The 23,574-nt window shown below is 46.5% G+C and overlaps 1 protein-coding gene, 1 long non-coding RNA gene and 2 other non-coding genes across 5 annotated transcripts in view; 3 read left to right on the forward strand and 1 right to left on the reverse strand.

Annotated features, from left to right (window-relative positions):
• Window positions 1–561: 561 nt before the first annotated feature.
• Window positions 562–2,793, forward strand: LOC106628333 (uncharacterized). 2 transcript variants are annotated; one of them, XR_001331667.2, is made up of 6 exons: window positions 572–680; window positions 831–910; window positions 1,459–1,487; window positions 1,920–1,990; window positions 2,151–2,266; window positions 2,627–2,793. It is a non-coding gene; the product is annotated as an uncharacterized LOC106628333 (long non-coding RNA). The 2 variants fall into 2 exon arrangements; XR_001331665.2 differs by having other exon boundaries at window positions 562–910.
• On the forward strand, window positions 1,734–1,807 carry LOC148182633 (small nucleolar RNA SNORD49). The gene has a single exon (XR_015774466.1). It is a non-coding gene; the product is annotated as a small nucleolar RNA SNORD49 (small nucleolar RNA).
• On the forward strand, window positions 2,482–2,555 carry LOC148182634 (small nucleolar RNA SNORD65). The gene has a single exon (XR_015774471.1). It is a non-coding gene; the product is annotated as a small nucleolar RNA SNORD65 (small nucleolar RNA).
• Window positions 2,794–11,922: 9,129 nt separating the features above from the next.
• LRRC75A (leucine rich repeat containing 75A) overlaps window positions 11,923–23,574 on the reverse strand; it is a 57,989-nt gene continuing 46,337 nt past the window's right edge. Inside the window, exon 4 of the mRNA XM_014255132.2 lies at window positions 11,923–13,984. Within this exon, the coding sequence (XP_014110607.1) occupies window positions 13,414–13,984 (571 nt within the window). The 3' untranslated portion in view covers window positions 11,923–13,413. The remainder of the gene's footprint in view (window positions 13,985–23,574) is intronic.

Below are 23,574 nucleotides of genomic sequence, written 5' to 3' on the forward strand. Positions count from 1 at the left end.
TAGTTCTTCAGGCTGGCTGAACACGTGGCGTGGAGGGTGAAATTTTAACGCAAAGGTGGCTTTGTGTTTCTTTTTAAAAGGATGGCTGATGCATTTAGCAGGGAAAAGGAAACCGAAACACCCTGTGTTCAGTTCAAGATGACACAATGTAAAAAGAGTGGAACTTTTATTTAAAAACAGCTGTTCTGTTCTAAATAAAAGTGGCCTGAAATCACTCCGACCTCTCCACTTTTCCTGGAAAAACAAGCACAACTCAGGGCAGGGCCGGCGCTCCCCGGGGCTGTGCCCGGCCGGGGGCGGCACGAGGGTCCCCGCCCCGGGCTGTCGCCTCTCTCTACCTTCAGGTGGTGCCTAAAGCCGGGCTGGTTTTGGGGTGAGCTCAGTTTGGGGTTTTTTGGGGCTGGGGTTTGAGCGATCCCCGGGGCTCCGCTCGCTCCTGGCCCACACGGAAGGAAATGGAAGCCTCGGCGCACCCCCGCCTGTGGAGCCATGGCACTGCCCACCCCCGCCGCGGGGTGGTACGGCCCAAGTCTTTATAAGCGGTCGCCGAAAGCACTCCCGCCTTTTCCTTCGTGCCCTTGAAGCGGGTGAGGTGCGGACGATTGGAGCTGGGCTCGGGGCCTGCCGGGCGAGCAGCGGGGAGGCGCAGGCCCGGTTTGCCGAGCAGAGCGCCCGTACCCGTGAGCGAGCTAAAGCCTTTGCTCCCCCAGCTCGGCAGTGGTAGCGGCCGCCGGGCCTGCCTGGGCCGCGCGGACCGGGCCGCACCATTGAAGGGGCGGGGGGGGCCGCGGCCTCGCGGCACGTGGCGGCTCACGGCCCTTGTCCCTCAGGCCACCATGGAGGCGACACCGGCACCGCGACCCCGCCGGCAGCGCCGGGACCCCGCCAGGGCTGTGGAAGATCCTCCCCGGTAAGTCGGGAGGGCTCTGCCGGGCTCGGCTGTGTGTGGGGGGGGCTCACACGCTGCCGGCACAGCCCTGCCCGGAGCTCCATGAGGGCCGTGCAGGTAACGCTGCTGTGGGGAGCGCTCGGAATCCAGCGCCGGCCATCGGTTTTTATGGCGCTGTTTCAGCAATTTGGTCTCTTATTTGATTTTTCGGTGTGCCAGGCCCATTCCGTGTGATCAAAAATCACACCCTACAGCATTGGAATGTTTGCGATTTCAATTTGAAAATCGCCCTGTTGATAAATGCAATCCTGCGAGCTGCACACTTCAGCTACTTTGAATTTATATAATTAAAAATTTCCTGATTAAAAATTATATAGAGGGGATTGCTGACTACTAATAGCTGTCCGATATAAATATTCCAGTGATTCATATCGACATAAACACTGGTGGAAGCACAAGCAGAGTTGGGCACGAGGGTCTGGTTTTGTTCCTGTTTTTCCCCTGTATAAATCTACTTTATACTGCTGAAGAGTATTCTATTAATACTTCTCTTGGTTTTACTTCCACAGCAGGAAGATGTCTTGAAGTAAAGAACAAGGTAAAGGTTTTGTTTTTTTTTTCTATAAATTAAAGTGTGCAAAGTTGTTTAAGAGGTTCCAGGCCTTTACAAGTGAAAAATAACTTGTGCAAATTACATCTTAAGTTAAATAAAAACTCAATAAAACTGATTTTGTGTCCACACAAGTTAAGAGTTAATGCTTCATACACAGAGGGGAGATTGTACGAGTGTTTGAGATACAAGCTAGTGTTTTGAGTGATTAATTAGAGGAGTTAATTAATGGCTGTTGATGATGATAACCCTGAATAGGAAGTGCCGTCAGATGCGAGAACTGACGATACCCTGACTCTGGTCTGAAATGCAGCTACACACAGGAGCTTGGACATCGAAATTCATCCTCTAGAATCCACCATGCTTGCTCTCCAAGAAAACATCTCACCTTTGTGTCCTTCTGTCCCACTTCCTCTGCAGAGCCTGGGCTTCCCACGTGGATGTGACACAAGAGGACAGGGGACAGGTGGGGAGCTGGCCCTGATGTGCAGGTGAGTGATGGGTTTCAGTGCACTGTGTAGAATTCTGTACCAGCTGAAGTGTAAATTTAGAATGGGGTTTATAGGATACAGGGAGCTCGAGATGTGTATTCTCACTTCACCTGTGTTCCATAATTTTGTGTGTCTGATATTTATTTCCTGCTGTATTTAGGTAGAGCCTGCAGGTCTCTGCTGCCACGTGCTGGTTGTTGATGTGCACCCACTGAAGTGACAGCTCTTCACGAGTCCTGTGGAGGGCACTGACACAGCAGAGCAGGACAGTGCTGGGTGAGTTTATTTATTGTGCTCTTAGCTGCACGTGGTGGCTTTTTCTGCAGAAATGTTTCTGCTCTAAATGTATAATTTATGAAGTTTTAGGCCAAAAAAAACAACTTGGACTAAAATACAGGCAGTAAATGTGTAAGAGCAGCTGTTTCTGCGCTGTAGACAAAGGGATAAAGGTCTTGCTTCTGCCACAAATGTACCAGTTTCCCTTTGATATCATGTGATGAAACTAACCCAAACTTGCTGGAATTACCGGCAGATTGACTGGTGGTGAGCAAAAGGTTTTCTGATGATATCTCACTCATTAACAAATCCATTAATGATGATTAAGGTTGGTTTCCTGACCCTGCTCCTGTGTTCCAGGTGGTGCTGCTGGAAATGTCTCTGAAGCAGAAGGACTCCAACAAAACACCTGAGCTTGACAAAACACTTGAGGATTTCGTGTAGACACATTTTTCTGCCTGTTACAAAGTGGTGACAGTTAAAGTGTTTTATTACATATACATTATTAAAGTATTTTTTAAACACTGTGTTCTGTCACTTTACTGCATTAAGGAATGACTTTGCATTCTGCAGCACATTTTTAATAAACACACTGAGCACTCCTACAATGTGCTGTAAAATGGTGAAGATGTACCCAGATTGCAGAGTGTTTACTGCAGATAATGCCAGTAGGGTTTAGTGTGGTAATTAGAGTTTAAACAAGACACCAAGAGTGTGATTACTGCAGAGATCAGCCCTTAAATACTCTGAGCAGCAAAGGCAGCTGCATCTGTAGCTTGTTTGCAGGCTTGTTTGTCACTTTGATCTCAAACCTGAGTTTAAACTCTCCTGCAGAGGCAAAGTTCAAGAGTTGGGGGAATCTTGGGAACTTGGAGATGCTTTAAACAAGTTAAAACCCAGCATTTGAGGCCAAAACTCCCAATTAGCTTAATTATGTCAATATAGCTGGCAGGTTACAGCACTTCAGTGCTCCTAAACATCCAAACTGATGGTGCTGAGCCTTCTGCCCACTTGGTGTCAGCAAGTGGAAGATTTAAGGGTGTGGTTTTTGCAAAAGCTTTTTGTTCTTTGCAAAATTTAATTCATAATTAAACTTAATTCCCCATGAGCCTATGGTCACTCTGCCGAGGTGGGATCACAGTGTTAACAGCTCCAAGTGGGAGAGTTTGGAATTGACTTCACTGGATTCCAGGTGAAGATCTGAATTGCTTTCAATTTTTATTTTGACTGAAAGGTGCTGTGAGTTGGTGCTGCTCATGTGGCATCACAGGGCAGTGTCCCTGTCCCTTCAAAAGCAGAGGTGGCTCTATCTGAATATGTATAAATTGCATTAAATGCAGAATTTCAGGAATTTCTCTTAAAGTCAGTGCTCAGAAATAACAAGATTAAGTGTTTTTCAGAGAAACCTGGTTCTAAAACATGCAGGTAAATTAACCTGGATTTTTTTTCCCATAATTGTCACTGTAATACATCCAGAGCTTAATAAAAAACATTCAGCCTGGGCAATGGAGTAGGTAAAACATGTTTGGAATTAATCAGTTGCTCTTTATCTGAAAGGATTCAAGCAGTATGAGGAACAGGTTTAAATAAAATTTGAAGTTACATTTTGTTCCCAGTGTTTAAAGAAACAACACTATTTTTGCCTGCTTTTAAGAGCTTGTGTATTAGAACATGTTGATATTTCTTAAAACATGCACTGGGAATAAAAATGGGTGTAAAGTGAGCAAAAAGCACGAGGAATCCACCATTTTTTTAAAATGTGAATCTGCAGACCATGAAGGTAAAAGCAGCCACATGCCCTCAGCAAACAGAAATAACCAGCAAATTGTTTAATGAGCTGTTTAATTTGCTCAAGGAAGGTTTGCTGCAACTTGTTTTATAATTCTTGCTTTCTAGTGTTAGAACTCTCTTTGAAACAGAGCAAAATTGGTCTGGGAAAACTTAAATACTGAATTTATCTGGGTTTATTGAGGGTGCAGTTGGTGGTATCTGCTGGAGAGAAGTATTCATGAGTTTCATTTTAGCATCACTTTTTTATTGTTCTAATCAAAACCAAAGTTCCTCAGCAGGGATCCTCTAACAGGCTGGGTTTTTGCTGAGATTAATGAATGGAAAAGTGTTATTTCTGTTAGAAAATGGTGCCTTTCAAACAAAACAAGTGTCCTCAACATTTTACTGTGATCTTCCAGGGGAGCACAGATCATTTCATGGCGCTTGAGGGGAGCGGAAATAAAACCATTCTGTTTTGATTACATTTGGAGCACTTAAAACTTAGTGTTGGGGAATAAACAGCAGACAAAAATCTGGTTTTAAAACACAATTATTTTGGATTTTCTAAAGGTTTAAAAAGAACAGTTGGCAGGAATCCCTTTGGCACTCAACAGCAGCCAACAACCCCCGGATAAATCTAAAATAGATGAAAAGATTAAAGCAGAAAGAAAGAAAATATGCAGCAAAGCAAAGAATGGCCAAGTGCCAACTTTTAGCAATAAGAGAGATGGCAATGCCATGTCTCAAATCACTGTTTGAGAGAAAATATGAAGATTATCCCCAAAATACGTGTTGTGGCTGTGGAGCTGATGGAGAGGGGCTGGAATTGTGGAGGAGGAGGAGAGGGATCGACAGGGCAGAGCTGCCTCGCTGATCCCTCACTAAATCACAAGCTTCACGTTTCACATAAATGCTTGTTATCATCCTTATTTCTTGATTAGTATTGTAAAGCAATCATATCTACATCAGCACGAGAGTAATCACTCATGCAAAGACATAAATTACTATAATTAATACATCCCAGCTATTAATGGCAACGTAAAGAGGAGCTCTCTCTTGGCTTGGTGGCTGCTGTGCCAGCTGAGGCAGTTTGAGCTGTATCTACTTAATTAGAAGGGAGGAAGGGATATCCAGTGTGTCTGAGCTCTGCAGAATGCAATAAATCCTAAATACTGACACTTCTCTCCTTTTCCCCTCAGAGCATGAGGAAGAGCTGTTAATTTTCCAACTCCATTTCAGAGAAGTGAGGCACAAAGGAGCTGCTGTGTTCCAGCAAGGAAGAACTTTGGTGTCGTACAAGAAAATTGTCACAGGTTTGTTTTCTCCCACCTAAAGAATGGCAAATGCTTTGTTTTAATTTCTGAAATACCACAGGCAGCAACTCTTGAGCTGCTCAGAGCAAAAACTCAAAATAACCAGGGGGTCTTTGGCCTTTCTCAGGCTCAGGATGTTTCTGGCACCACACTGACCTTGTGCTGCCAGAACTTGAGCACATTTCACGTGTTCCTATAAAAAGGACAAGGTTAATGCATCATTTAATGCTCTGCTAGGACAAACATTCCCCTTCTTTGTCACTTCATGTAATTTAGTGCCTTAATTTTACGCTTGAAATCAGTTTCAGCCCAAGTGTTATGAACCCATCCTAAAACTGCTGAACGTGGTGGGGATTGGACAGGTGGGATTTGATTTAGGTTGTGCAAGGAGGGCTGATTTAAAGAACATGGAGCATTTTCTGCTCCTGTGCTCTAATTCAAAGAGTAACATCTGTCCTGCTTTACCTCCTGACACTTGAGCCCACAAGATGGGGCAGTGACCATGCTCAGAGCATTTGAAATAAAAAGAGATTTTTGCAGCCTTGAAGATGCTTCTTTGGGGAAACTTGGTTTTACTGCTGGTTCCCTTCCTGTTGTATAATAAGATTTGCAGCTTTCATTACTATGTAGAGAATCCCACACACAGTGAAAATGTCACTCTTTAATTAGCTGTTAATTAATGTTTCTTAGGGCTGGACCAGCAAAGGCTCAGTTTTTGATGCTGTGCAAACTTGCAGTCATGGTCCCAACCCCAAAGTGTGCCTGGTCTGAGTGTGATGAGGAGCCAAAGGAATTAAAAGTTATTTTTATTTAATAAAAATAAAGGATGATTTGCCCTTCATTACTTTCCCTCCCATGCAGCTCAGGACCTGCCAGGCTGTGCCTGCTCCAGGTGGATTTTGAGTCAATAAACACCCCCAGCACCTGTGTGGAACTGAAACCTGAACAAAATGCAAATGAGAAAATCACTTAGTGGAGACTGATTTCAAATCCCTGCTGTTTTAATCAAATAGAGATGTTAAAAGTTTAATCTCCAATAATTAAGACTTTTGTTTGTTAGGCTCCTGCTAGTTTATGCAAGTCAATACTTGGATTTTTTTCCATAACAGTTTTTTTGTTGTTGTTTGTAATGGTTTGTGGTAAAATGATTGTACAGCACAGCTGCAACACGAACTCTAAACAAATAATGATTGATGTTTCTGAAGCTGCCTATGGCTTTCTGCTGGGCTCTCCTTGGTTTTCTTTATTATTTTGATTTATTTCCCAGATTTTTTAATTGCTTTCTTGCTTGTGCTTTCCCAGATCATGTAGGAGAGTTACTCCAGGTTTGATTTTCTTTGCAAACTGCACCTAAAGATTTGTTAGTGTTGGCTTTGGGTTTGTTGGGTGCTGTTAACACTGAACAGTTCTATAGGCTTGAGGTTTAATAGCACATTAAAGACAAACTTCCAGCTGAGCCTGAGGTTATCAGCCATAATAAAAAATAATATATTTTCCTGGATAGCTGAAACTTTATTAATAAACACCTGAGTCAAGATTATAGTGGTACCAATGATAATTTGTTTATTGGCCCTTATCAGATAGCAAGTGCAGTGCTGGTGCTCGGGTGATCTGTGAGCTGTTTGATGCAGCTCACAACAACAGCAGCAGCTAAAATATCCAATATAAATGTTTTACATCTGTGCCTCCATCTGATAATCCTGCAGCAGTCTGCAGTGTTCCACATCACCTCATTACAGATAAGGAACTGGAGCTTGGAGCCTGCTGAGAGCAGGCAGAGGATTTGGTCAGTCATTGGATAAAGCAATTTTCCTGAACTGTGTCAAATCAGGTATTTTATTCCTTTCAGCCATGGCAGTAAATAATAAACTCTTTGTGCTGAGTGAAATCCAGGGGATACCTGCTGGGAAGATGATGGGAATTGTTTCAAAGCTGGGAGAGAGGTGGGAGCTTTGAAATGCACAGTGATGAGAAGCTCCTGCACCAAGGTACCTGCACTTTGAATTTAATTTAATTTAATCTATCCAGTCACCTCCCCACCAGCCTGTTTGCTGCTGTGCTTTGGAGGAAGATGCTCTGTGCTTGCAGGAGGTGAAATAAAGTGTCAGTGTCAGGGCCAGGCTGTTTGGAAATGCAAAACAGGAGCTGCATCAAGGGCGAGGGATTTCAAAGGTGCTGCTTTTATGCTTCAAAAAGGTCTTTGGAGATGACAGCAACAATGTGATGTCACTTGGCAACAGGTCAGAGGCTAAAGCTGAGGCGAAAGAGGGGTTTCAGGGAGGAGAACGGGGCTGAAGAATCACCAACACCAAAATGGTTTGAAGAATGGATGTGACTCCAGGGTGAGGGGACAGCTTTGGTGGTGGCTGCCCCTGCCCTGGAAGTTCAGCCCATTTTGGGGGTTGGCACAGAAAAAGGATAATATTTGCATTTCAGCCCCCAGCTCTGCTGTTTCTGTGCCTGTGGTGGAGGGGAGCTCTGAGCCTGCAGGAAAGCACAGCTTGGGAAAATCCTGAGCCTTGGAAGTGATCATTTAACAAGCAGGTGGGAACTGTGAAGGTACAACAACAAAAAAAAGGAATAGTGAAGTCCTCTTCTTGGAAAGTGATGTGTAAATGCACACAGCCCCAAGCAGAGACCTTTTATTTTGTATGTTTGCAGCCTGTCCACATCTGGGATTTTCTGCCTGTTCCTCTACATGCAGAGCTCCCCAGCAGTGGAATCCTGTAGGATCAGGAGTCAGAGCTCTGGGGCAGCAGGTACCAGTGTGATTGATTCTCTAGCGCCTTGTTTTTAATTTCTAGAGGAGCTGGAATTGCAGCTCTTACCTGGAGTGAGTTACAAGGAGCGGCTGCCAAAGGGAAGCTCATTCCTGCGCTGTGCAGCTGCATTTTCCACATCTGGTGTAGCCCAATATCCCATAGTTTTCCATCCATCCCTGAGTCTCTGTATGCTTATTTCAGGAATTAGGGCCTGTAGTAAGATGCTTTGTGGTTTTAATTATGTAGATTGTGTTTAGAAGGGCTGCGAGTGCTGCTTGCAAAATCCTAATCATTAAGCACCTTCCCCAAAGCCCTGCCCAGACCCAGAGGAACCCTGGTTCTCCCTGGAGAAGACCAGAGCTGACAGGGAGAGCCAGGAATAAAGTGGTTTTACAGCACACACCTTGAAAACCCAGTGATAAATGCCCAGGCCAAAGCTTCAACAAGTTACATATTAATATTTCTCTCCTCTTTTGTAAACTTCAAATCTATTTGTCCTTCCAATAACAGCTCCCTGAGAGCTGCCACGTGCACCAGGCTCACTGAAGGCTGGGATTGCTCATCCCCACAGGTTTATTTTCTCCTCAGACTGAGTTAATAAAACAGCAAAGAAGAAAGATGGCCCAGAAGCCACGGGATCAATAAGCTATTAGGAGCCAAGAAAACTCAGCAAACTGCACACATAATTAAAGGCTGTGGTGAACAGGTTGCATCTTTTCTTACTCTATTAAATCAGGTCTTCAGTTTTATGTAAAACCATCAACTGAGCTGAAGGTAAAACCAGCTGTGTCTCTGCGTATTTACAGAGGGGGAGATAAAAAATGCACGCCCAGAACTGCCAGATAGGACTGGAAACAAAGCACCTCCAATTCCCCACACATCAGGGCTAATTGAGCCAAAGGCTGATGGAGTTGTCACATAAAAAGATGACACTTTATTCCAAAATACCTTTCCTGCAGTGCCAGCTTGGGTGAGCCAAGCTCTTGTGTTCCTCCTTGAGAACAAACCCTGTGCTAACAGAAACACAGATCCCAGAATGGTTTGGCTTGGAGGGGACCTTAAAGCTTTTTTCATTCCAACATTCTGCTGTGGGCAGGGACACCTCCCACTAATCCAGGTTCCAAGCCTCGTCCAGCCTGGGATTATCCATCCATTTATTCATGATAATTAATTAATATTAATGTTAATGTGCCTGGAGCTGGGCCTCCCCCTAGGAAGTGAGACTGGAGCCTGGCTGGAGGCAGTCAGAGCACCGTGAGGGATGGCTCTGTCCTTCAGAATTTCCTGTTAAAGACATTTCATAGATCTGGAAAGCTCCTCTCCTCTTGCTCTATACAGCCTGCTGGTGGAAATCATCCCCCAGGCAGAGAGGAACTCCACTGCCCTTGGAGTGCAGGAAAAGTGGGATCACAGGACGACATCCTCATACCAGAGAGGAGATTTCATCTGTTGCTCACCATGGAACATTTCACTGTGGGGGCTGGGTCAGTTGTTTTTACCCCTTTCTCCTAAGCTTTGGTACGTGAATTCTGCTAATAAGGTCAATTAGTTTCCTTGGCAATAGCAGATCCCAGCTAATGGAGCAGGGGACTTCGTGTTTCCAGGACACAAGTGCTTCTGAGCATGAGCTCACAAACCTGCTGAAACGAGGGGTGATGAACCACAGGACAGCCCTGGAAGGTTTTTGCCCCTCTCCAAAGGCAGTTTGAGTGGGATAACCCAGCGTGGTGGCACCACCTGGGGCAGTCCCTGGTCATTGCTGCCTCCTGTGTCATCTCCTTCTCCTTTAGGTCACCTTTGGTCACTTTTTTTAGGTCACTTCCCCTGGGGAAGGTTGGTGTTTGGGCAATTTTGCTGACTTCTGCCCCTGAGAAGCAGCAATGCTTTTGGCCTAAGTATTTTGAGCTTCTGGACATCCCCAGCAGTGTTTCTGTGTCTCCCTCTGCTCTCCCACACACTCCCTGCTTGGGGGTGACTTTTCCCAGCCCTCTTTCCTGCTCCAAACCATCAGCTGGGAATGTAACCTTAATTTTAAATGAATAACCACCTTCAAAATACAGGCAGGTTTGGTGCAAACTCTTCCCAGATCACCCAGCTGGGAAGGAGCTCTCCAGCCCTTTCATGCCTCTCTCCTCCCTCTCTCATTCCCCACCTGCTGTTTCTATTCCCCTCGCTGTGGGCTCCTCAATCTGCACAGAATGATTTCCAATTACGTTTTTGTTGCTGAGGGCATAAATCTCCTCCCCAGACTGGTTTGCTTCATGCCCAGGCAGAGCTGTGGTGCTGGTGGAGAGAGAACCAACCAAGCCAGGCTGAGGCGTTTTATGCTTTATTTATTTTATGGTGGCCCTTTCTTCCCTTCCTTGACAAGAAATGACCTCATTCTGCTTTAATATTCTAACAGCAGTGATTTTCAGTCCTTGAATCCTTCATCTAAAGCCAGTTAAAAGCTTCTGACCCGAAGCAGCAGCCCAGTGTAGCCCAGGGAACATTGATTATACGTGGAGTGAGCCCTGAGCTTGTTTTGATGTTGATGAGCTGGGAAAGGAAGCGTCTCACTTTGCTTTCTTTAAAAAAAAAACCCTACCAAACCCCACTCTGTGCTGAGCCCACAGGATCATCATTATCCTGAAGTGCACTAAGTGGATAATTGAACTAATCCACACTGCGAGGAAGGCACTGATGAGCCAAAGCTTTTATAACCAACACTCTCTACAACAACTCTGCTTTTTTCCCCCTTTTTCCATGAAAGTAATTTGGTGCATCCTCCAGCATGCACGGATGCATTGATAAAAATCCCTTTCTAGCTCTTTCTCTGTCTCAGAAGGGCTAAATCCTCACTGGGCACAGGGATATCGTCAGCACCAGTGGAGCAGAGGTGGCTCAAGCAGTGCAGCACCTGCACGGGGCAAAGGCTGTGGGATTTGGGATCTCTCTTTGGAGATATTCAAATTATTTCTCCATGGCCTCATGTGTTTCCCAGCAGGTGGAAGCTGAGCTGGAGGGGAAATGTGGCAGGAGCAGCCTCCTGGGTGGTTTTTGTCTGTGAGGGAATGGAGCAAAGCAGGAAAAAAGGATGCAGAGCTCACTCTAAATGCAAAGTGCCTCTGGTTTGTGAATTTGTGAACTGGGGGGTCCAGGCAGCTCCACAGGCTCTGGGTCCTGTGCAAATACTTAACAGGGAATAAAAACCTTGCAGCAAGGAGCTTGTGATTTAAATAATTTAAACAGGCAGAGGGGCTTGAGCTGTGCATGAGGAGGATAGGAGCCCAGTACTGAGGTACCTGGGTAGAAAGAAGGAATTGCTGCAGTTTCTTTTTCTTTTTCTTTTTCTTTTTTTCTTTTTCTTTTTTTCTTTTTCTTTTTCTTTCTTTTTCTTTTTATTTTTTCTGCAAAGAGAAATCTTGTTCTTGATTAAATCCCCCTATGTTCCCCCCAGCTCCTTGGCCCCCATGGTTTGTTGCTGGGACAGAGCCCATGCTGCAAATAAACAGCCTTTTTTCCTTCAGTGCACTAATACTGGAGATAAACACCCTGTGGAGCACTACCCCACTCTCAGCATTCCTTTCTTCCACATTATTTCACACACTGGCAATATTTAAAATTTAAAAGATACTTTTATGATGCTTCTGTGTCCACCTTGTACCCACCCTGAAGAATCCAGCCCATAAACGGAGCTCTTTATTTCTCCAGCAGCTCTCAGCACTGCCTTGTCCTCTGTTTTTTCCTGGGCATTCAACCTGGACAGAGGAAAAATTCAGCACTGGGTCTTTATTAAACATTATCATTTATTTTGCTTATGGATAGCTCCTTTATTTCAAACAGAAATATTCCATATTCACTGGAAAGTTTTTTCTGTTTTTTTCATGCCTGTTGGAAAGAGTTAGAATTAAAACAAAACAAAACAAAAAAACCTAAGGAAAAGAAAAAGGCTTGGATACATGCAAATCATACTGAGTGTTGCCAAATGTATTAAAAGTAGCAGAGTTTTTTCTAAGTTACCTTCTTGCAAATGGAGGACAAACAATCACTGGCAGCCTGATGCCCCTCTGGAAAAATGGACAGAGCCAATGGGACCAGAAGTCTGTTTGCACCCAAAAAAAAGCCAAGCTGGAGCCACTGCTGGGAGCTGCTCAAGGGAAGGGACAGAAAGAGGCTCCCTCTGCAAAGGGAGTCAGGTCTGCTCCTTGGAACACAAAGGAGAGGATGTTTTTCCCACTTTCCTGCCCTCCCCCAGGTTTGGGATCCAATGAAATTCTGGCTCCAAAAAGCCAAAGTGCACTTTCCAGCACTGCTGCTCTGGGGTGAACCATTTCCCATGGAAAATACAATAAACCCAAACCCCCGTCTTAGAAACACCTGGAACATTTTAGAAACGAAGCACTTCTGGTCCAGGGGGCAACAGCCACAGCCAAGTGACCCCAAGGCTTTCTGAGGCTCTAAATCCCAGCTGGTTGTGTGGCAGTGAGAGAGAGATGAACCCCAGCTTTGTTTTACCTCTTTTAACCCTTCAGTACCATGGTCTCTTTTTGTCAGTGATGCTCCTGAGCCTCCTGTGTGTCTCTCCCAGAATGGATCAGATGCTCCCATTAAAAGCTCAGGAGTTTTCACAGCTGGGTTTTACTGAATAAATCCTGGGCAGGCACAGGTGCCAGCCTGGGTTTGGTAAGGCTGGAGGGTGTTTGTTGTCCAGGCACTGCGCAGGCTGGGATTTAACCCTGCCTCAGGAAAACAAAGCTCTCCCTCTGGGCTGGGCTCACAATACGGAGAGGAGCACCCCTGGTTAATGTGTGAGCAGATTTTTGACCCTTGGTTTGTGTGTGAGCAGATTTTTGTTGTGTCTCAGCAGCCACGCCTCTCACCAGTGATTCCTGAAGTCAGGAGTGGGAAGGATTGAAGGTTTATCCCAGGCAGGTCCCCTTGGGGTGGCTGCTGTCTGTCCATCAGAGCACCTGAAATCCAGCACTGAGGAGGGAGAGCCCTTCCCTGCACGGCCTGGGCACATCCCTGCTCCCTTTTCTTGCCCTTCTGAGGTTTTGCAGCCCCTTGGAGATGCATTTCTGAGAGAGCCAAAAGCACAGCACACCACTAATGCTTCAAAACACCTGGCCAGCTTTTAGAAAATACAAACACTCTACGTGATCACTTTTACGTGTTCTTTGAGAAGAAAATCTCTGACATTCGTGGCACAGGGGGAAGGCAGCGGCTGGGACTCCTGGAGCATCCAGGAGCGGGAACAGACCCCCCCAACTCGGAGGTTTTAAGTCATCCTTGCTCAAGGTGCCCACCCGAGGGCTGGACATCATGTCTGTGGTGTGGCAGCAGGGAGCTCCCCAGCCCTGGCTGTTCTGTCTGTCTGCTCCGAGTCCGTGCTGCCAGCCTGGCCTGGCCCAGCCCTCAGGTCCTCCTGGCTGTCCCCCAGCCCCTCCTGCCCCTCCAGATCACTGACCTGGCCCTCCCCGAACTCCAGGATGGTCGGCAAATTGCCCTGCTTGGGGCAGCGCCTCTTCAGGCTGACCAGGAAGGGTTGGGGCAGCGAGAAAATATCCACGTTGTTGCCCAGGTCGATCCAGGTGACGCTGGGGAACTTCTTGGGGTCCTTGAGGGTCTCGGTGAGGTCCCTCAGGATGGCCTTGGTGAGGCGGTTGCCGTTGAGGGCCAGCGTGGTGAGGCGGGGCAGGCCGCAGAGCGCGGGCAGCAGCTGCAGCAGCATCTCGTCCGTCAGCTCAGTGAAGCACAGCTCCACCGTGTCGATGTGCTCCGAGCTGTGCTCCAGGTAGGACGTGACCCTCTCCAGGTCCTTCAGGGTCAGAGGGATGCCAGACAAGTCCACGGTGTTGTCCTGGGGCTTCCCCATCAGCACGGCCTTCAAGCTGCGGGGGGAGGCAAGGGCAGGGGGGTTAATGTGGGGGGATGGCTCAGTTTGGGGGCAAGAATGGGAGTTATGGAGAGATTTCATGGAGGATTTCAGCTGGGATTCATGGAGAATGTCCAACAGATCTTCTCTAGAGGGTGTCTGTGCTGCTGGGGGTCACAGAGACATTTCAAGGCTGTTTTGTGAGGAGCCCACATTCAAACCCCATCGTTCAGAAGTGCAAAGTTCATTTTTACAACCCCTGGAACAGAAAGGTTATCCTGGCTTCTCAGAGCCTTTCCTGCTGATTTTAAAGGTGCAAAAAAAGGGTGAGGAAACCCTTGATCAGACAGGCAGGAATTGCTGTGTGACATTTCTCATCAGGAAGCTCTTTAAGTAGGAGGACACATTTTTTGTCATCTCAGCTTCACAGGTGGGAAACTGAGACCCCAAGCTTAGCAAACGAAGAACAGACACCTCCAGGGTGGTCTGATCTCATTTGCAGTGTGTGAAACCTGTGGTCTCTTCAGTCTCACCACAGAGGAGATGAGCCCTACAAGAAACCCTCAGATAAATACATTTATTCTCACGATGGCCCTACAGAGATTTATGAGCACAAGCTGGGCTGGAGTGTCAAAGGTGAATTTATCTCCAGCAAAGCTCTGCTGGCAAACCAGGTGCCAAGGGTGGTTTGTTAATGAATTATCCTGGATACCTGAGGAGGTGGAAGGAGCCCTGTGACTGCTGTGTCAGCTTGGTGGCCTCAGGTGTCTCCTAAGTTGGCCCAGGAATTTGATGCTGTGGAGAATTTTGTGATGCTGCTGCTCTGGCTCCTCTGGGAGTGGTTTTTCAAAGCTGCCCATGAGGGGTGATGCCCAGAAATTCCAAAAAAGGGGGGAAATGGGAGTTTTGCCCCAAAAGTCCATGCCCATAAATTGTGTTCCAGTTAAAACCAGAGCTGCTCCAAATCCAGAGCTGTAATTTGGTGTTGGCAGCTGCTTCTCTTGGATATCTACAGCCACATCCTTTTTTTGGGAGCAGCCCCACGTAGGACCAAGGTGATGCCTCAGTAACCACCTTTACCCACCTAAAAAACCCCCAAATTTCTGTTCTCTTGCAGTCCTTGAGCACCAAAGCAGCATCTCACTCCAAACAAAGCACAGAGTACCCTGTGAATCAGGAATAACCATTTAATAGCATGGCTAAAATGCAGCCAGGGGTTGATCCTGGTTTTATCCATTTTTTCCTGTAATTTCTTGTGGGATGTCTGGTGTGGCTTCAAATAAGCAAAGTTAAGGAGATAACAAAGGGGGAATGGGGACAACTTCAGCTCTTTTTTATTTTTTTCTTGTTTTCAGCTTTCAGTATTGTTGCACATTCGTATTTTCTCTTGGAGCATGCATAGGATTTCTGCCAGCCAGGAAAAGGAGATTTCTCACTGGGGTTCTATCCTTTCCCCCCTGAGAGGGATTTAGCTGATACCCACTGGAACAGATTCATTCTCTTGTACAAACTGCCTTTTCACCCTGCTGATGAGCAAAAAATTCTCCTGAATCCCTGGGTCAGAGCGGCCCTGGGCTTGTTCTGGGGGAGGCTTTGCCCTCCTGTCCCTGGGGAACCAACAAACAAACCCCAAACAGGATTTCATCCAAACAGTCCCGTGGCTATTCTGAGCCAGCTCGTGGAAATCAGGGGATATTTATGTTAACAAGCAGCTGGAAAAGCTCTGAGCCCTGCCATAAAAATTGGCCACAGAACAGCCCCAAATCTCAGGAGGAAAACCTTAACCATTAAACAAATCCCTCTGAGCTTTAGTGGGGGATCAGTTACACCCACTTGGTTTCATCCTCACATTTTACAAGGCTGTTCCATAGGGAAAACACTAATTTTTTCTCCCCCCAAGCTGGGGTTTTGCCCAGTATAACACCAGGATTGGGAATAGAGCCCTTCAATAAGCTCACACAATTCATCAGCAGGATGCTGTTTTATCCACGCTCACACTGAGCTAAAAGCTCTCCCCCATGGAATCAGATCAGAAAACGTTGTCATAAACAGGAATATTGATGTTTAGATCAAAGGGAATTAAAAGAAAGGGGTTTCCTCCTGGTTTAAATTCATGGCACAGCTCTCAAGCGCTGCACAAATCGTGATATGTGTCGTGTTCTGAAGGAAAATTGGGATGTTCAGCCCAAGTCCTTGCAAGGCAAAGGAACAGCTCAGGGAAAATGAAGAGGCAGCCCCAGAGAGTGAGGAATTACTGCAAGAAATTTATAGAGACACCTGGTGAGAAAACTATTTATGAAAATGTCAGTGAAACATTACTGGGCGTAATGAGTCACCCCCCCAAAAACCCAGCCCAACAAAAAAAGGCAAAATCCTGAGATAAAAGATTTGTCCTGAAATAATGGTGATAGCAAGGATCAGTATTAAAGTGCTTTTTTGAAATCCCTGTTCCAAATGATGGCAGTCAAACACTGGAATAGAGATTTGGGAAAGGAAGAAATACAAAGAAATGCTGCAAATTCAGTGATGATTTTGTGTAAAGGGTTGAGAATCCCCACCCTCAGAGGAGGAATCAAGATAAATAAATACAATTATTTAGCTTAAAGAGGGAATGTGACTTAGATTATAATATATTGTGTATTGAATATCCTGTATTATTTCATATTATATATATATATAAAATATGTCCATATAATGGATGGATAAAAAGGAGATAAGAATAAAATGTTCTTTTTTCATCCCTCTTAATGCAGGATCTGAGGACGCCTCCTGATGCTGAAAGACTGAATTCTCAGGGGATAAAAGGAGCTCAAATTAACCTCCAGCCATGGGATATCCCTGAGATCATGGACTTTGTGGGAGGTCCCAGGTGGACAGAGAACTGCTGTGGCTGAGAACATCTAAAATCATGGTAGGATTAAAAAAAAATAAAATAAAAAAAAATTGGCTGTGGACTAACTGAGTTTCAGGAGCAAACAAAATTCTGCAATTTACCCAGATGGAGTGACCAGAATTGGAATTGCCAAATTCTTCAAAATTTAGAGACAGGAAGTTCTTCCTTTGGGCTCATCCTCATTTTTTTAGTGAGTTTACACACACCCAGTGTGGGCACTGCTGTGATTGCTCCTGAGCTGCTCCAGCTCCTCAGTCACAAAGGTTTGGAGCTTTATAAACAGCACAGTTTGAAGCCTCTGTTCCACAGAGCTTGGGAAAATCTCCCTCCTTAGAGATTCCCAGGGTAAAGAGGATTTTTAAAATACATAAATTTCAAAATATGGAACTTTAAAGCCCCTTTTGAGCTTTAAAGTAAATTCATTAAAAATTCCTAAGTCTTTGCTGTTAAAAAAGCACCAGTGGAGATTAATTATTGTTCTCTCTTCTTGTTCCAAGAGCCTTCCCAGTTTTGCCAAGGTTTGCACTTTTCATGTCATAAACTCCAGACGTCCCTGCTGTAACATCATCCCTGTGCTACCCAAATTCCAGTCTGTTCCTCCTGCAAACTCTTGGATTTTGGGGGTTGGGAAGGGCAGGTTGCTCAGCCTGGAGCTCCTCACTCTGGCCCTGACATGTGACATCAAAATTAACTTTATTTTGGCTGTTTATAGAATAATTGTGCTTTCTGGGAATGCTCTGTGGGAATCACAACCCTAAACAGCATCTCCAAAAAAAAAAATCCCCAAACATTTGGGCTGTTCCTTGGATTCAGCACAGGAATTTTTAAGCATCTTAAGAGCAAACCTGAAGGGAAAGCTAAAATTGTCCCTGAATCTCCCTGTGGCAGCAGGATCCCCACAGTGACCTCCTGTGCTGCTCCAGGAATAGCTCTGCGCTCTCTCGGCTTCCCGAATTCCCAAATCCCCAAATCCCTGCCTTTTCCCTGGCTCCACACCAAGCTCCAGGCCTGCCCCACCTCCATCCCAGGCAGAAGCCAGGGGTGTTTGATGGGAAAAGGGAATTCTGTGCTCCGGGGACTGGCAGGGCTCATGGAAGGATCGCTGGCATCAGGAAAGTCTCGATCCATAAATCCTTCCCAGCAGAAGGATAAAAGTCAGGAGCTGAGCTTTACAGCTCTTTACTAAACCTGTGGATTCCTGGAATGGTTTGGGCTGGGGAGGGAAGGGAAAGGTTCTTGCTCTGTTTCAGAACCATCATTTTCCTCCCCTTCTTTTTTTTTTTCTTTTATTTCCTGCTAAACAAAATGCTAAAAATAAGCACTTGGGAGCCATCAAAATGCTTTGCTGTAATGATAACTCTATTTAATTTAGTGAAATAAACAAAAGTAAATCTCTTGCTGTTGGAGAGCTCCATTTTCCTATCCCATCCTCCCCAAAATAAAATGTATTTATATCATCCTCGCAATGATACCATTTGCTCCCAAACCTCTGATTTTATGCAGAAATTGTTGGAATTTTTCCAACAAACTCTGCTCCAGAGGAATAAGGAGCTGCAGCTGATAGAACCTGGATTTGCAGGAGAGGCAATTTGAACAAATGCCCAGAGAAAAACAACCAGGAATTCAAAGGAAAACAACATGTTGGGCTCATTGCTTCTGAAAATGACTCCCTGGAAGAACTGGCTCGAAATAAGGATTTGTGTTACAATAAATGAGAGTTTGCCATAAAACAAAGAGCATTTTCTTCAAATTCTAACACAGGAGGGGGAAAAAAAAGCTGGAAATACTCTTGGAAAGGGACTTTCATGATTGGGTAGATACAAAAATACCCAAATTTTATTGGATTTACATGAGCAACTCTCCACTAGGGGGTGAGGAAGCTGGGCTGGTTAGGAAAAGGACCTTTAAATCCATTTTCAGCCCTCAGTGTCCAAAGGGAAGAGGCCACAGGGAAAGAAATTCCTAATAACTTGCTCATGAAAACACACAACTGGCTGCCAACATGTGTAAAAAAAAGTGAAAGAAGAGGAGGAAAAAAGAAAAGGGAGAGGGATGGGATGGAGAACAGCAGTGCTGGCCCGGACTCCAGCACTTTTCTGGAAAAGCAGGATGGAGATTTCCCTAAAATCAGTAATTCCAGCCTCTCCCTTTGGTTTTGTTGCTGCTTTGTTTGATTTTTGGAAGGAATGACTCCATTAACAGGCTGGATGTGACCCCAAAAGCAAGGGGAGAGTGTGGCTGTTCCTGCTCCTGCTCTGTCCCCTCACCATAAATTGAGTTTTGCCAGGTGGTGTCTATTTGCAGATGGAAATTGGGGCTGGTATGAATTATCTCCATCCCATTCCAGAGCCTGAGGAGTTTTGGGATGGGAGAAACACCCAGGCAACAACTCCAGTTCACCTCTGCCCACCAAAATCCTCTCCCAGCCCTCAAATCTGCCACTGGTGTTGTCCAACAACCAAAAAATCCAGGAAAAAATTGTGGAGAACTCCCTGTATCCAGGCCCTCGCTGAGGGTTTGAGGTTCACACTTTGCAGAGGTTGTTTGTATTTCCTGTTCCTTGAAATAAGTTGAATTCCATTCATACAATGGGGAAAACCCCAAGATTTTTAAGGGTGGGGAGATGAGGGGAGAGAAGTTTCAACTCTGATCCTCCAGCCGAGTTTTCTCATCAGAAACCAACCCAAAGAAATGAAAAATAATAAAAAAAAACCTCTCCCAACTGCTCTTTCTGCAATTAGGGAGTGATCAGCTGCCAAAATGTGTGCCTGGGGCTTGGCTTTCCCTAAAATGTTTATTTTATTGGAGCACAGATCACATTTGGAAGAGTTTAGGCAGGCTGAGGTCCCCTCTTGCTCTGATGAGAGCCAGAGCACGAGAGGCAGCCGCCAGCCCGGCTCCCAGGGTCCTGCTTGTCCCTCTCCTTCCTTGGGAAGGGATTTTTTCCAGAGCCAGGAGCTGCCATCACCCCCTGTTTTTCCCTTTCTCCCCCCAGTCCTTGGCAGGTCCCTATTCCAAGCCAAATCCTGCCCTTCCCACCAAAATCCCAACAGCTCTGGTGTCCAAAGTGAAGCCCAACACGGATCCTGCCACACAGGGAAAACTGCAGCTCCTGTCCCTGGAGGGGACAGGGACCCATGGGATGGATCTGTGATGTCCCAGGTGGGGCTGGTGGCCTCCAACCACATCCAGGGATGTCAGGAACTGCCCCCAGCACACAGAATATCCCAAAGAACTTCCAGGGATTTGTGCTGGAGGAGCTGCACAGCCAGAGGAAGAGGAGATGGACACAGTGAGGCAGCCAAGAGCCTCTCACCTGATGTTTGGCTAGTTTTTAATCAGAATTTGCACATCTATCGAGCCAATAAAGCTTTGTTTCGCCTGGTTTTCAACACACAGGTGTTAAATTGGCCAAGCAAACCCTGTTCTTGTGGCCATCCTGCTTCCCTGCAGGGGCTCCCAGAGGTTGGGATGGGATCCCTGGGATTAGGCAGCCTCGGGATAAGGAGCCCTGAACATGTTGGGCTGCTCCTTCACACCCTCCCTGCCCCGGAGTTGGAAATTCCAATCCTGGGATGCATCTGCTTCACATTAACACCAAATACTGGGTCCCCCTCAGCCCAGCAGAACAGAGGCACCATTGTACCCCCAGCTCCCCTCCAGTGAGGAATAACAGGATACAACCTGACCCACTGCTGCTTCCTTGCCCCTGCCTTCAAAAGAAATAGGGATTTTTTGGGGTGGCTTTTTCATTTTCTCTTTCCAATAAGAGGATTTCTCAGCCCCTCTCCTCTGTAACTGCAGCAGAGGTTGAAACTGAATTTTTGGCACCCTGTGGGTCGCTTTTCCTGCTGGGCACAGTTTTTGGTGCAGTTATTTCATTTCAAGATCCCCTTCCTTGAGCCCAGAGGCAGCAGAAAGCGGCTGCAGCCGCTCCTGCAAAGCCAAACAAAGGGAAAAATCCAGGCAACAGCTTGGGCTGCCCAAAGCAAACTCCCTCTTCCCCAGCTCTCCATTGCTTTTGGCAGGTTATTTCCCTGCTGACGGGGGGATTCCAGCCCCCAGCTCCCCCCAGAGATGAAAACAGAGCAGGGAGCAGAGGTGGAGCTGGCTGCCAAGCGGGTATTACAGAGCAGGAATGTGATCCTCTGCTCTCAGCAGCCAAACACTGCCCAGCTCCTCCATCCCCACAGCTCGGCAAATTCTGCTGGACGAGCAGGAAAACCACAAAAGCCTTCCCTGGATTTTCCCTGGCTGCCTGTTTGGCTTCTCTGCTCCAACACAACATGCAAATATTTTGCTTTTTCCTCTGCTCTCTGCACCCACCGGTGGTGAGGGTTTGTGTCACTGAGTTGGCTGCTCAAGGAACGCTGCTGGAAAGAGCAGCCCAACAAATCTTCCCAAGTCATTTGTCCATATTATGTCAACACACACTTTTTGTTTTTCCCCTCAAGTCTCCAGCTCATCATCTTTGGGATAACGAGCCCCCTTTGAGGGGGTGACCCAGCAGCTGATGGAAGCAGGGAATGCAGGAAGGACCGGCTCCAGATGGGCATTTCTGCACGGCCAGGAGCTGCCAAGGGATAATCCTCATTCCCCAGAGCATGGAGAGGAGTGACCTGCAGCACACGAGGATGGATTCATCCCAAAAAAAACACCCCCAGCTCCACAGTCTGGCGCTAATCCTGGACAAGGGGGGAGTAAAACACCTGGAAGAACATATTGCCACCCTGAGCTGGACAAAAGGAATCAGCCTTGGGGCTGAACGCCTCATTTGACACTGGGATATGTCAAAACACAGGCTGGAAAAACCAGAATGTGTCCAGGGGCTTTGGACCTTTTCCTGGAGGTGCCAAAAGCCCCTTTTGAGATGCAAAAGAACCTTCTGTGCTTCAGATGCTCCAGAGGGGTTGTTTTTTCCCCACCGCATCTCCCAGGAGCAGAGGGGTGTGTGAGGATGAAGGAGTGGAAGGGCTTGTGTCACCCATGGGGACTCTCAGGGGACAGAGAGAAACCCCCGGTGATGATGACACAGCCCCCCCCTGTCCCGTTATTTTAAAGCTAATTTAAAGTTATTTCCATGCAAAGAGAGCAGCAGCAGTGGGAGGTGGGTATTGGCCACCGAGTTAAAGTGATGGATGAGCTCACTAAACACCTTCATTCACCGCCTGAAAGGGCTGGGGAAATAAAACAAATGTAAGGAGCGCTTAACAAAGCTTCATCATCGAGCTTGATTGTCTTAATTGGGAAATAGAGCCCGGGGTGACAGCCAGGCTGGGCTGGCTGGGGTTAAATGGGCACCGCTGCTGGGAGCGATGCCTTTCCCCCATGGAGCAGCATCCCAGCCCCAAATTGCCCCTCACCACCTAAAAAAAAGGAGCCAGCGTCTGTTTGAGACAAGACAAATCATCACAGAGTGTCTGGGCGACTTCCAAGCTGGGGAGATGAATTATTTTCCCAGCTGACTCCCTTGTTTAATAACAATTTCTACCGCTTAGTTCCCGGCTCCGCAGTCCGAGTGGCGGGGATGGATTTAAATAATCCCCGCCATGTGTCCATGGAAAATCTCATTTCCACTCTGCCCAGAAGCAGAGGAGTAATTATTAAAAAAAAAACCAAAAAACCAAACCAAAATTAAAAACCTCACACTTTTCACCATCAAAGGCCTTTCCTAATTAAGCACCAGACTAAAAAACACATTTAAAGGAGGCACAAGCCCCCAAGTACGAGGTGGGAGGGGAGAGATGTTCCCTCTGAGGGGAGGAAAACCACCACGTTATTCCTCGATCCAGCTGCAGGAGGAAAGAGGAAAGAGGAGGATGAGGGTGGCTTGAAATCAAGGTTTTAAATCCCAGGTAGTGCCTTAAAAACCCGAAGTTTATAAGGCTGCAGCAAAAGTGTGATGGAAAAGTCAGTGGGGAGGGGTGTCCTGCTGCTCCAAATCACCTCATCCCAGCCTTGGGTTGTTCCTGCTTTATTTTCCAGCATTTCTGGCTGTCGGGAGCAGCAAAAACAATTTGAGCCTTTGTCAGGGTCAATATTCACCAGTGTGGGGGAAACGGTGCTTTGCAGTTTGGGTCAATTGATTCCAACTCTGGGGCAGCCCAGACAAGGAGCAGGGGAAGGGCTCATTTTACACATTGAGCCAGTGGAAAAGCTGAGGTCCCTTCCATGTGCCAGCCCTGTGCCACCAGCCTGGGTGGCATTTCAGTGTCCATCAATTATTGACAGTTCAGCTCCAGCAGCTTGAAATGCAGCTCTTGGTTAATGCCAGCTCTTGGCTGGGCAAGGTGTGCCAGGAGCTGCAGCCTCTCCATGGGCAGGGATAACCTCTCCCCCAACTCAGCTGGGAAAAAAACTCATTTCCACCCCAAACCTGCTGATCTGGTGGCCAAATAGCTCTCAGTGGCAAGGAGTGGTTTCAGCACCTGATTGTTCAGGTTTTCCAGGTTTTCCAGGAAGCAGATCCCGCAGCTCCCACTCCAATAGGCACAAGAAAAATCAGATTTCCCCAGAATATCATCAACAGTAACTCCCTGGAGTTATTTAAAGGATACCTGGAGGCATTTAAAAGATGTGGAGATGTGTTCTTGGCTTAGTGGTGGATTTGATCTCAGAAGGTTTTTCCAGCCTTAATGATCCCACAATGGTGGCAGCTCCTTTAATTGCCACAAGCCACACACTGCAGAATTATTTCTCAACCACAGCACTCA

This window comes from Pseudopodoces humilis, chromosome 23 (assembly GCF_049639895.1).
Source record: "Pseudopodoces humilis isolate 2021_Gansu_Grassland_sample_001 chromosome 23, ASM4963989v1, whole genome shotgun sequence".
Classification (NCBI taxonomy): Eukaryota; Metazoa; Chordata; class Aves; order Passeriformes; family Paridae; genus Pseudopodoces; species Pseudopodoces humilis.